The sequence below is a fragment of the Agelaius tricolor genome, unplaced genomic scaffold (assembly GCF_023055355.1).
Source record: "Agelaius tricolor isolate 1412-34295 unplaced genomic scaffold, bAgeTri1.0.p SCAF_3, whole genome shotgun sequence".
NCBI lineage: Eukaryota > Metazoa > Chordata > Aves > Passeriformes > Icteridae > Agelaius > Agelaius tricolor.
Genome location: NW_027269263.1, coordinates 16,846,339 through 16,860,560, shown reverse-complemented (window position 1 = coordinate 16,860,560; position 14,222 = coordinate 16,846,339). Strand labels below are relative to the sequence as shown.

At 47.1% G+C, this 14,222-nt stretch overlaps 1 protein-coding gene across 6 annotated transcripts in view; it reads right to left on the bottom strand.

Annotated features, from left to right (window-relative positions):
* Positions 1–14,222, bottom strand: part of RFX4 (regulatory factor X4) — an 87,520-nt gene extending 73,298 nt beyond the window's left edge. For 3 of the 6 annotated variants that reach the window (XM_071422698.1, XM_071422701.1, XM_071422697.1), the window contains exon 1: positions 13,384–13,891. Coding sequence is in view for 3 of the 6 variants with exons in the window: in XM_071422697.1 (XP_071278798.1) it covers positions 13,384–13,426 (43 nt within the window). In the remaining 3 variants the exon portion in view is untranslated. The other 3 variants (XM_071422699.1, XM_071422696.1, XM_071422695.1) reach the window with 3 other exon arrangements.

Here is a 14,222-nt window from a genome sequence, read left to right as displayed (position 1 = left end):
TTTGCCCATTTCTCGAGGCAAATTTAAAAAAAAAAAAAAAAAAAAAGTTGTGAGTAACTGTGAGAAAAGGTATCTAAAAGTAATAATGCAAATATAAAGGAACTAGCAAATCGTAGTGCATTTATAAGAGGACTTGATGGAAAAATTACTATTTAGCAGTGAGGACAGTCTCAATTTTACAGTTCCAGTGACAGAAGAGGAACTCCTCTCATGCATACAGAGTCTTAGCACCCCTCTGAGTTATTTGTTTGATGTTCTCAGAGGGAAGAGTTACTTATCTCTTCCTGCAGTATCTCTTTGCCAAGTGTCTCAGTACCAAGCTGGCCAGCAACACTGTCTAGCTGCTCATCTGATCTGTAACCACAAGAGAAAGTGGTTGCTAACAGGAGATTTAGCAGGTAAACACAGTAACTCAAAAGCTCAAGAGGCTGACTGAAGGTCATAGAATCTCCCGTTTCCATTTTGATAGCCCATGGTACCAACAGAAGAGTTGATGGGATGATATTCTATATCTTTTCTTATTAATGAAACCATCACTGCCCTGACAGCGTCTTCTGTTGTCTGTTTCAGAGTAAGTGCTGAGGTTTGCAAGATTCATTGAGCTTTTCTCTGCAGAGCTGATCTTGCTGAACATGGTCTGAGACATGCCAACACCCCAAAAACTCTGTTCATGCTCTCCATGTTGTATCATTGCTGCAGACAGAGAACTTCTAACCTCTACATCTGTAAAATTCATAAAGTCTGAGTAGCCTGCCTGCTTCAGCCATCCCTTAGTGTGCTGAAAATCTAATTTCTAAATGCTATCTGAATGAAAGTAAGGAAAAATGAGCCAGTGCATGTAATATTTTGACAAATGCAAGTGAAGACTTCACCTTGTAACACTTCAATGTTTTGGAGCAATTGGCCATAGCTTATAAGACAAATCACAGTCCCTTAAAGGCGAAAGAGATGATCCCTTTCTCTCAGGAGTAGTGATCAGGAGATAAACCTGGAGTCTGACCCTCAAACTACTAAACACCTATTCTAGTACTTGCTGTATACAACATCCGGCCTGAGCAGAAGCAGGATTCATGTTCTGTATCTGTCTCACACCTTGCAGCACAGCACCGCTGGTTACAGGCACATCTGCCACCTGAGAAGTGCTGCTGGAGTGCTGTGCAGGGTGGTTACAGCAGTGCATTTCAAGCAACACACTGCTTGAAAGAAAGCAAACAAAAATCATGTCATCTACAAAGCCTCAGTGTACTGCAAAAGCAAGACCTAAACAAGATCTTGCTTAGCCTCAGCACATTGTTATGAATAAGTGTGTCTGTGACACGACAGGGCTTGGCAGCCACTGGCTCCCATTGAGGGCATTGAACTTACCAAAATCTACTAAAAACAAGCAGAACAAGCTACTAGGGACAGCCAATCACACAGTAGTTTTCTAAGACTTAGGTTTTCATAGATGATGTAATCAAAACGTTCCTCCTCTCCACTGCCAAATGAAAGGTTTCTGAGACCATACAAGGGTCACTATCCAGCTGCTGTTCCCTGTAACTGCCTCAGCACATAGACACTCCTAGTTCGCAAACCAGCTCCTCTCTAACCATCAAGGGGGACCTGCTCCTTGCTGCCTCATTCGGTGCCATCAGCTGGCAAGGCACACACCCTTCAGTCAGTGCACGCTAGCTGTCAGTAACATTTTCAAGCTCCACAGGAAATCATGCCAGTGTCCTTCTTGGTCCTGCACAGCCATCTTCTGTTCTTCCAAGAGACCTGCTCCTCAGGGATGACAGTGACACATGGCCTTGGTGCAGATGGCAGAGCTGCTACCCTTACAAGCTGCCAGATACTTCAGTGTTTTGTTTGCTAATCTAACTTTTTACTTCATTTCCAACAGGGGAAAATGTCAGGCACTCTTGTTGCAGTCCTTTTGTTCTTATTTCTTGGCATACAATTCTATTGGATCTATTTCAGGGTTAATGGACATTGGTCCAGGGCACATTGTAGATGTTGGCAGGAATGTTTTTGTTCTCTTTTTTGTCTTATGATTCTGAAAAAGCATTGTGAAGATTCTCCATGATATCATAAGAATGCAAAGAATAACTCTCTTGCATGTGAGAGAGCTCTTTTGTTTTGTTTAGCCAGATCTTCACTCCCAGTATTGATTTTCTGCTAAACTATTTGATAAAATATATTAAAAATTGACCTACTTAAACTAATAACAAAAAGCATCACAGTTAATAATTTTTAACTCCTCCAGAATACTTGGGCAGAAAAGCTGGAATTTATGAGATGTGCTATTCTTATGCTGTGCACTGTGCAGAAGTTCATCTGAATGTTTCTTTCGTTTAAGTATTCTGGCAACAATATTCCTTGTTATGAAGGTGCACCCTAAATGCAGATAAAACACCCCCAGAAGCCCTATAATACAGGATGTTTCTGAGTAATGATTCTGGTGTTTAGGGCAGCCTATACCCTGGATCAAATAAGGAACTCCTATCTGCCCCCTTCTCTGGAATCACACAGCACATTGCTATTGCATTTCCAACTCAATATGCATGTTAATTAGAAGTAGCCCTTTCCCTCTCCCAGTCACACACAGATGCTATCTACTGTTTCATTTTGAAGAGTAAGTTTCACCAGACCAGTAATGGCTGCTTGGTTCTTGCTTCATCAAAGCCATTCCTCATTTAGCAGAAAAGCAAACCTCACTTGGTCCGATTTCAGTGCGGTGACATTTCCTCACATTCCCTTAGTGACACCAGTAACTGACCAATTCAGCTCTCCCAGTGCTGAACTTTAACTTACATGGTTGTGCAACATGCTGCCAATCTTTTCATCAGTAAGATCATCACACACATCATGTGCCTTCCAAGCACCAACCCTGCAGACAGCAAAATGTGCCCTCATGCTTCCCCAGCAGGATGTGTTATGACTCCTTGGTCCCTCAGGATCTGCTGCATAACTCAGTGGAAAGGCTATCAGTGTCTCCAATTTAACTACAATGCGTCCTTTCAAGGAAATGCATACATGTCTCTTGATCGTTGCCAGACCTATGCTTCTCCAGAAAAAAAAGCTCAGAGTCAATTGATGCCCCTTTTTGCCCCAGATTCCATTAACTCCTTATGCTATTAACATGAGACACACAAGTGAGCTCATAGGGCCTTAAATTCTAGGTACCTCTCCCATCTCTTCCACCCTGCAGCAGTCTCTTCTCCCAAGCTTCTAGGTTAGACATTCCCAGCTGCTGCCATGGTCTCTCAGCTTACTAGTGTGCATGAGAAGACATGAAGTTCTCAAATCCTTAATTTAGCTCAGCTTCATTATTACACAGGGCTGGAATCATTTGGCTGAGCAGGAGAGCTATGGCTCAAGAAACAGAATTTGCATCAAGTACCCATGAAATGCTTCTCTCTGCCTCAGGAGCTGATGAATCCAGCAGGCAGGCCAATTTGGCACAGAGATAGTAGTACATCAGTAAGACAGCCCCACAAAGGTAACAAAATGAAAATATGTGAGATGTGGGTGAGGGATACACAAAACACTAGTTGTGGGGCTCAGGGGAGAGAGAGAGGAGTGGCAAGGCTGGTTGTTGGAAAGGAGGTGAGAAGAAAACAGAAAGGAAACAAAAGAATGAATGAGAAAGAAAAAGGCATGGTCAGAAATAAAGGATTGGAGAAAAGAAAGTAACTATAGAGACTTTCAATTTTTTTCTTTTTTTAATCAGGAGAAAAGAGGTCAGCTCCTAAAGGAATGAGGCTACAGTAAATATTTCTCATTAGAAACAGCATCCAGTCGAGCAGACTGAAAGAACATAAGAAGACAGACCCAAGTGTGCACAGAATACATGACTCAGGTGTTAGGACATAATCACAGCAGCAGGAAAGAGACAATCCTTTGACTGAAAAAGAGTGTGAACTAAAATATAGAGAGGCTACATTGACTCAAATGGTGACCCCTTTTCCTCCCTTTATGAATATCTACTCCATATCTATCTGTAGCTCATTATTGTCAAAGGATGCTGCCATGACATCATTCACAACCATTTGGTGGGTAAATATGACACACCAGACAGAAACAAATGAATGCTGTTGCTCTCAGAATGAACACAGAGAGTATCTGCCTACCAAAACTAGCAGAGACGACATTAATAAATCATCATAACATCCCCCCACAAAGATTGGTACCCTTCAGAACTAATTTCATGCTGTTAGCTTTACAGTCTAAATACAGTTGACAAAAAGTCTTTGCTAAGTCCCGATGTGCCTAGACTTACAGATTTGTAAGCCTTGTATGAATTTAATCCCTTCCAAACTATCTTCCCTTCCTTTACAAAGTACTATGAAAGTAGACCAGAGCTTTTAAAACTAGGAGCCTGGCTCTTCTGAGAAGACTCTAGTCTCCCCTGAACAATATGCAAAGCAAACTCAGGGAGGGAACATGAGAAAAAAGAGAAGTCTTCTTTCCTCCTTCTTTTTTTGCCCAAGACTCACCAAAACAAGAGTCTAGTATTGAATATTCAGCACTGAATACTAACTGCTCAATAGATGGTCTGTTTGCAGAGCTCAAAGTGGAAATGACCCAGCAAGGAGGAGAGGTGAACACACTGCTCCATCCATGTGATTAAACTGCTCTGTAAACGCAGTCCTCCCCACTTCTACCCACCTCATTACAATGGAGGCCATTTGCTACCCCTACCACAACTCATTTTTAAAAAAATGTTTGCATTAGAGGGGCCCCTGAACCAGTATTGTCCCCATGACTCTACATTTAGGATAGGAATGTGAGTCCCAGCTCGGGAAAACCTGCGCTAGCCAGGCAGTCCAACCAGCAGGATGTGCTACTGCCACTGCTTGGGAAAAAGAAAGCACTGGCATAGTTTACAGAGGAGCAGAGCAGGGAACAGTCCCTGCTTTCAGCCTGCACAGAGCATGGGGTGAACACCACCAGGCAGCTGCCTTGTTCTGCCATGGACCTTGGAAGTCTCTTCAGTTCTTCTCCTCTGATTTAAGACATTTTGCTGTCATACAGTGAACACCCAGGAGGCCAAGCTGTGACAGAGGCTGGTGTGCAAACACAACACATCGTTTACCAAATGGGTCATTTGCACTATGCCTCTCATAGGGCCAAATTTCCCTTGAAAACAAAAACATTATTGATTGTACCCTTAACCCCAAGAGGTCCAAAAGAAGCAGCCTTTTACTTACACAAAGTGCACGTTTCAGACCTGTACTGCCAAGAGCTCCTGCTCCAGCTCTTTCATCACGTTGTGCCCAGTGGGACCGCTGTCTCACGTGCAGCACTGGGCACAGCTCCTTTCCTGGTAGCCCTGGGGTGCCAAGCTTGTTAGCCAGCAAATCTCTATCCTGCTGCTTAGCCTGGTCTGGCAGACAGATAGCTGGAGCTTAAGGGCTATGGTGAGGGATAAGTGAGTCCCTCCACCACCACACGAGCCTGCGAACGCAGGAACACCCACTGCAGGAGCAGGTGTCCTTCATCACAGAGCAGCACAGGTCTGCCATGCCCTGACACACAGCACCTGGGGACCAGGACTCCACTTTTTTATTGCTCTGCTCCGTATTTTTTTTATGGTGTCTATCAGGCCACTGTCACCTTAAGGACCAGCCAAGAATTTCTGTTTCCCCTTTTGCTTAAGCTTTTTAAGGAGTAAAGGAACAGGAAGGATTTTACCTTCCTCTGAGCATCAGAGATAGCAACAGCCAGGAGTAGGGTACCTAGAAGCATTAAGCACTCATTTGCTTAATTAGGACATTCTGCCATAGGCTTGTGTTTAAACTGAATGTCAGATGAGGGTGGGAACCACACAAGTCAGGTTGTTGAGGACTTTTTTCCCTTTTGAAGGGTAAGGTTTTGTCTACTTTCTACAACCAACCATGAATTTTATTCAACAAATGGTCTGTTTCAGCAAGATCCTAAAGTATTAGGAAAACATACAGCCTTTCCTTCTTGGTATCTAAAACAGCTCCTGATTTTTTTTGCAGCAGATTGCAGCAGATTGCACCTTTGTCATATGGTACTGAAGTGTCCTTAGTAGTAAAAAGGATGTTTTGTGAGGTCTTTTGAATCAGGTGTGCATTGCTGTCACTATGGGGGAGCCGGCTCTGAAACACAGGTGATTCCACCCAGCACCAGATGACCAGTCATGAGACCCCACTAATGAACTGGGCTCTTCCTCCATATTTCCCTTCCTCAGCTGTAGCTGAAGTAGTTCAAACACTCTTGAAATAGTTTAGCAGTAAAAAGGGTTCTAGAAGGGAGAAAAAAAAAAAAAAAGAGTGTATTAATGGTTCTAACATTGTATTTAGTGGTACTTCTACTTTTTGCTTTTTTTCACTATTTTTAAATTTCCTTTGTCACTGCATTTCTGGGATTTATTGCTTTACAAGTATAGCACAAGCTAGATCTCAACATACAGACCTCTACAAGAATAGAAAGCTCCTTTTTTTTTTTTCTTTGTTGACCTGTAGATCTCATTTGCAAACTTATATTTGTTTATAAGACATTTTTCATTTAATGAATTTTACTTGCCTTAATAGGAACATCTCTAAGTCCTGCCCCAAGTAGCCAAACCAGCTGAAGAAACAGGACTCTGATAGTATAATTCTAAGGAGTGGAAGTTTAAAAAGAGAGGAAAGAGAAGGTGAATGACAACAAGTATTTCTACTTACAGTATTCTTTAATTAAAAAAAAAAAAAAAGGCAGTAATTTCTAACACTTGAAACTTGGAGTCCTTTCTTCCAGGCAAATATCAGTTTTTTTCTAGATACATTCTCAGCAAGGAAATGAAAGCCCCTAGAGAAGAGGATTTTGTGGTTTTAATTGTTTCAGTCTCTGCCATGGGGTTCATGAGTGCCCAAAGCTCCAGCATAAAGTCTGTCAGAGTGATGATCGCAGCATCAGACTGTGACTACAGCCAGTCTAGAGAACAGATGAAATCCCAGCATTTGTCCCCAGCCTACTACTCTGAAATGAATGCCTCTAATTCCCAGGGCTGTAAGTTTCAGGGAATCAGTCATTCAGAGAATATTCTGGCTATCTGAAATATATGATTTGCTCTTACGATAATATTTAGTATCCTGTTCAAAAATGCTCAGCATAAGCTGCTAATTAATTGTGAACATATCATTCACAGCTTTGAATCAGCTCCTTGGTTCCTGTAAGAATTTCCATCTCAGAGAAATTAAGTTCATTTACCAATAAAAGAAAACAAAGTGCTTAACTGTAGCTGAAGTGAAGGAAACAAGACAGCACTGAGCCCCACATTTCACATTTCAGACTTGAGGCAAATTAAGCTGCAAATGAGCTTTCTCTTACTGGGTGCAGTGAGAACCAAGGCTCTGTTTAACCCTCTCCACTTTTTCCTGATTTCAAATTTATCATAAAGGGAAGAATGGTCAAAAGCATTTAATTCAACATGTGTTTATATGCAGACAGCTCTTGCAGCAAGCAAGAAAGACTGATGCTGACTTTACGCACCATCTCTAACACTGGCTAGTATTTCATAGCTACTAAACTACTCTTGCTGCAAATCTCCTGAGAGAAAAATAAATGTAAATTAAGACGGGCCAGTACCACTAGTTATGCATGTAAAATAGCTACAATTAAGTTATTACACATTTCCAGCTGTGGGGAGGGATCATTACATGCTAACCCTGGGCATCTGCCCTCTCTCAGGCACACGCATGGACTTCAACAGGTGTTTCCCTTGTAGAGCCACTGCAGCATCAGGACCCATCTCTAACAGCAAATTGTATTAACTTTAAAAATTCCCAGAAAGTCCCTGGCACATATATACAATTCTACAGGATCCTAAAGAGGTGATTAAACACGCCAGTGGTCTAGATATCCTAAAATATCCGCATAGGCCTCCACTGGCTTAATCATCGCCACATACTCTTCCTTCCTACACTTGTTATCTATAGGATCGCTCAGCCATGGAATAGCCTTTACACTATCCATCTTCCTCACCAGTATGTCAGCAACCAAATCCCCTCAGCTGCCAGGATGCTGGGCTCCAGCAGGGTGGGATCATACCGGGTACTCATTTTCACACACAATGAAACAAATAGAAAATCCAGCACAGATGCAGGGAAACAGACAAGAGCGTGAACTCAGGAAATTCACAAACCTCAGCACTCTCAGAATTTTGAGCTAATTATTTGTACTCCAATGTCATCAATTATCCCCAAAGGACTGACCTTATATTTGTATTAGTTACATGACAGCCCACCACTGCTCTCAAGGCATTGTTATGATCAATCAAACCCCAGCTGTATATAGGCCACCTCTTCAAAAGTCTTGAACGGGAAGAGGTACTAAAATTTCATCACCAAGTAGATTTCAGTGATCCCACGGTTTGATCTTTAGTTTGCTATACCAAAATCCTATGTTTGGAAATAGTATTCCAGAGGATGCACCTCTTTATGACCGTCCTAACTTGCAAACCAGCTGAAAATTAAGCTAGCAAAATGCAAAGGTGTTTACATTCAGAGACACTGCAGATTTTACAGCTACGCTAACCTTTTTCCTTGCCTGCACATTCAGTGCATTGCCAGCTGAAAATCAGCCTTCTTTTCTAAAGGCAAGCAAGCCAACAACCCTGATGGAAGCAGGATACTCTTCTGATGACTTTCTGTGGGACAGCTGTAGCAGCATCACAAGTATCTTAGCACAAAATGGTCCCTTCTACATTTGAGAAGGTCTTTGCTCAATATATGTTCACTATAGTAAAGGTGCACCTGAAATAGACCAGTTGAGGCTACAGTTTTCTTTACAGTCCATTGTCAGAATCCAGAGTCTCTTTTGTAATGAGTATTACACTCAAAATCTTGAGGACTGTAAACCATAACCTGCAACTTAAATAAATGAAAGTTTCCTATAGCTATTCTTATGCAAAACCTTGTTTTAGTTCTTTTTTCTTTCCATCCTTTCAAAGATCTTTACTGCAGGTAAATATTACAGAGCAGTGAAAAATATCACAATTGCCTCTCCCTAAGAATTTTAGAATTAATTCATTAGCAGACAAGTAAATCATAAAATCATTCTTTTCTCTGAGTCAGACTTAAAAGATGAACTTCTTAGGTCAAGGTAATTTTCATCACATTTCAAAACCTCTAAAAAATCCCAACAGATTTTACAAAGTTATTAAAACCCCCTCAGAAATGAAGACCTGATCCAGTGACAGGACCTGGGTTTGGATCCTTATTCTGCTGCCGCTGCTGAAGGCAGAGGGAGATGACAGGAATTGGGCCCTGCCGTGCAAACATTGTCCACACAAACTATGCAGCTCACAGAAAACACTTTTTATTGTTTTTTGTTTCCCTGCTCCATTTCTTTAGTTTGCAAAATCTTGTAAGATACAAAATTACATACAACAAATACTCAGGTTCAACTATATAACAGACCAGTGGTATTTCTTCTGCATCTCCATATGGTATCAAATTTAGGATTCAAAAGAATCATTGGATCATCCTAACTGCTCAGCAGGTTAGAACTTTTATAAACATAAAATCTAAACCATAAAGAACGGATTTTTTCCTTATTGGAATAAAAAAGTATGAAAAAAGCATGAAAAAAAGGAAAGGAAAGGAAAAAAGCCAATAGCAAGCTTCCTCTTTACTGTGTTGCAATAAGCAAAGCAAACAGTTTTCAGAAGCAAAATCAACCATTTGCTTGGATTAAACAAATCAGGACCTAGGATCACACACTTTAGCATCATACATGCATTCTGAAACGTCACAGCTCCATTCCCAACTAGCATTCAAGTATTTAGTATCAATACTGGTGATTTCATTAATTGAACCAGGATATGAAAGCCATTAATTCTCTTCAATCAATGCTTAATATGCCAGGTCGTAGCAAAGGTCACCCACCACTGCTGCAACACCTGTCTATGTTGATAAGAAGATAGACTGAAATCTGGCCACTGCCACAAAGTTTTCGACGCAGGCAGTGGAAGCAGCCTTTCGTGGTTCAAACAAACTGCTTTAAGAGCCTAATCCCGACGTCCTTGACAGCACTGAAAGGCTTTCTGCTCTTTTTAATGGGCTTTGGATCAGCTCCTAAGGCCCAGCTTCAAGTCCCAAGGATCTCATCCATCTAGTGCCTGAAAACCAGCGGAGGTTTTGCCTGGCTCCAACACAGAAATAAGTAGGGCTATTTACTGAGCTGTGCAGGAAAGTTACACTTCAAGATCGCGCCTCTGTTTCCTTGGGCTCCTGCTCCCTGAGCGGCGCGGCGGGAACTTCCCCGGGGGTGCCGCGGGGCAGGGAGTTCGGCAGCCCCCCGGGAAATCCACGGCGCCCCGCGTACCCGCACGCCGCTCCCGAGCGGGCGGCATCCCCCTGCGCGGGACGGCTCCTGCGGGACGGCGCGGGGCCGGGCAGCGGGGCGAGGGCTGTGCCCCGCCGGCAGCACCCCGCACTCACCTTGCCGATGTCACTAGGGGGGGCTGCGGCGGAGGAAAGTCGCTATGAGTGCTCGGGATCGCCCGCAAAGCTTCTCTCATCCGCTCCAGCCGCCCCTCGAGGAGCCCCGGGCGCTGGCCCGGAGCACCCAGCCCGCCACCGCCCTCTTGCCAGCCCCGACTCCTCCGGGGTGAGACGGGGCGCGGTGCCGCTGTCCCAAGGCAGCTTGCGGGCACGGAGCTGTCGGGTGCCGGCGGGGCAGCGAGGTGAGGGCAGGGCCGAGCGCAGGGCAAGCCTCAAAAGCCAGATACATCCCCACGGAATGACCCCTTAGTGCCCCACAGCGAAGGGGAGTCCGGCGGCGGCTCGACGGCTCCTGGCCCGGCTCGGGGGAGTTACGAGCTTGAGAAACTACACCCGGGGACGGGCGGCCGACTGACGGGGTTAAAGGCGGCGGAAAAACCATGCGATGAAACATATAACAAACCCGTCGACAAGGGCGTGTGACCCTACTGTGCGGGCCGCGGGAGAGCCCCGAGGGCAGCTCCTCGCCATGCCCCGCCGCGCCTGGGCTGGGCCGTCGGGCCGGGCGCTGCTGCGGGTGCGCTGCCGCTGTCCCGCCGGACACCTGGGGTTGGGGGCTCTCCGGGAGCCCAGGCGGCCAGAAAGCCCTTTGGCCTTGGTGACAGCCCCCACGGGTCACTCTACAGGTTAGAGGAACGGGAACTAAACTCTTTGGAAACACACGGCACTGTTGGGATAGGTGAAGGAACCAAACCGTTCCCCTGCCTTAAAATTAGAATTGCGGGTGTTTTGGTTTTTTTAATCCCGGTGGTTTAGGGAAAATCTGTTGAAGATGAATTAAAACATGACTGATTTTTTTCAATGAAGCCATATTTCTCCACAATGCAAAAGGATCTTTACATAACAACTGAAACTCAGGAGAAAAGCTAATTGGATTAAGCCCTGTGAAAGGGAGGTTAAGGTGTCTGAATGAGACAACTGCAAAGCTCCACTTTTCTTGCCATCTGCTTAGCAAGACTAAAGTGTTTTCTGATTAATATTATCTTAATCAATCATGCTGCCTCTTATTACAACCTTACTGAAATTAGGAAACGAACTTCCTTCTCTCGGCTAAACCCGAGAACGGATAATTCTTAAAGGAGGGACAGAAAATGCGAGGCTTTTTTTGTTAGGTTTGGTTTTTTTCTTTCCCTAAAGGCCCGTTCCTCTCGACAACGAGATGTTGCCGGCAGTCCCCTTAATCCCGCCTAGCAGTGCCGCCGGACGGCAAGAGAACTTTATCTAACATCCTCTTAGCTCCTGCACACGCTCTGACCCGAACTCAACGATTCTTTCCCCGCCGAACACTTTCTCCCCAGAACAGCTCGTCTGGGTTTTGTCCCGGGGACTCCGCAGCAAATGTGGCCCAAACCCAGCTGGTGTCGCCGGTGGCCGGTGAGGGGCCAAGCCTACCCGGTGTATCGAGCGCTCCACGCTCGGACCGCTGCAGGAACAGGCGAGCCGGGTCGGGCAACACCCCTCCCTTCTCTCTTTTCGTCCTTGTTTTTAATCAATATTTAAATTTTACAAAGAGCCCATCGGCCGCCTTGGGAACTAGGGATGAGAAAGACCTTCGCAGGTTTTTGGCGGCACGGAGCGAAGCGGTTCCGAAGCGGGACCCTTGCCCCGTCTCCACCTGCACCAGATTGACCGGCACAGTGCCGGCAACACCGGAGGAGCCGGGAAGGAGCGGCGAGGCCCCGAAAGAGCGGGGGAACGCGGCCTGCCGAGGCCGTCGGGGAGGCGCGGAGGGGACCGGATCCCTCTGCGGGGTTGGGGCAGCTCAGCTCCGCGGCCACCTCGCCGCCGAGCACGGCGGTCACAGCCGGCGCAGCGGCTGCCGGAGGGGACGGGATAGATCAGGAGCGGGCGGCGGGAGGGCCATTCCCGGGCTGAGCCCTACTAACCTGCGGGCTGTCCGCCTGGGGAATGCCTGGGCGGGCAGGCAGGGAGGGAGGGGGTGTTCTCTTGTGCTAATAAAATAAATGAAATTTTCAGAGGTGATTGTGGCGCCCGCCCGCCCTCCTCGGCAGGCGGAAGCCCGGGGGGCTGCGGTGGAAACCGCGGGAGCGCGGGCAGGGAGGCGGGAGGGAGCGGGAGAGCAGGGGCCGTCGTTTCGGGAGGCTGCCGGCTGACAGCGGGAAGACCTAGGCCTGGGGCCTGGCTCACGTCCCCCGCCGCCGCCCCCGGGCCGGGCCGGGCGGCAGAGGCGACCGTCGGGTGGCGGAGCGCGGGCCGCGGCCCTCGGGGAGGGCGGCCTCGCCTCTGCGGCCGTCCCGGTCCCCTCCCGCCGGGGCTTCTCCCCGCTGGCGGCGCCCGCTGGTGGTACTTCGGCCACGGTTCTCCCGCCCGGTTACAGGACCGGCCAGAGCATCTTTTGGACGTGCGGGGAGAGAGACCCAGCCCTGCACTTCCCCAAACTTCCTTCCCTCCGAATCGGCCCAGCCCCGACTTTGCCCGCGGGACAGGATGACCTCGGTGCTGGGCTTGCCCTAACCCACCAACCATCTTCCCCAGCAAACCCAGTTTTCTCGCCCAAACTGTTTTCCCGCCTCGTTGCTGCACTAACCTAAGTGAGCGCCTAAAACTAGAAGCGGAGAGGCAATTAGTTTGCTGGCCGACAGCCTATGATGAAGGGCGAAAAAAGAAAAATTAAAAAAACCAAACCAAAAAACACCCTCTGCTCCATCGTATCTGCAAGTGGAACCATAGGGCTCCTCCAGCCCGGGAGCGAGAGCTCCCCCTCCGCGTCCCCCGCACCCCGCTGCCCCGCACACGCCCGGGCTCATTTGCCTGCGAGGCCGGTGCGGCGGGCGGCTCCCCCCGCTGCCGCCCCCGTCGCCACGGTCAAGTTGAAAAGTCCTCCCTAACGGGCGAAAGGAGCCCGCTGCCTGCGGGGGGGACTTACCTGTGGAGTCCATATCGGGTTCCTCCAGCAACCCGCAATGCATGCTCTTCCCATGGACGGACGGGAGCCCCAAGGTCCCGGGGTGTGCAGAGCCCCTATCTCAGAGATACGCAGGGGAGAGGGAGCAGGGTGGCGGCGAGGGGGTGGGGAGAGAGGGCAGAGGCAGATAGTTGGGGGGGGGGGGGGGGGTGTAGAGCGGGAGAGAGGGACACTCCGTAATCCAGCGGGGCAAAGCCAGACCCGTCAAAATGTTTGCGGATGTTTCATGGGAAAAAGCATCATTTTATAGAAGCCCTGATGGGAGAAATGTCATTGATAGGCCAGCCAGCCTGATGAATGGCTGCTACTCAGATGGGGATGTGGCAAGGCTCAATGTGAAGCCCATTGTGATGCTGTTTTGAATAAGAAAAGCTTTCCTCCAAAAAGGGGGGGCCTTAGATCTACGCAATCCCAACACTTCGACTTCCCTCTTCTATTAGAGCATTAGAAACGTTTTTCTTATTTAAAGTTCCAGCCGTCTTTCCACTCCTCTTTTCCTTCCCCCAACCCCCACCCAAGGTCCTTGGCTCATTACAGACCGAGATCAAAATTGGCTTAGATCTTCAAACGGGCAGTAGGTTTGGGGTTGTGCTCTTTGGGGCTGCCGGGTGTGCGTGCAGCGCGGCCGAGCTCCCCTCCTCCTCCTCCTCTTTCTCCTCCTCCCGGTGGGCGCTAGGTTAGGATCCTTCGCGGGCACATGGCATTGGAAGCTGCACAGCTTCCTAAATATCTTGTAAGCTTAGTTTACTGGAGAGAAAAAAAAAAAAGAAAATAAAAGAAGAAAAAAAAAAACGGCGATG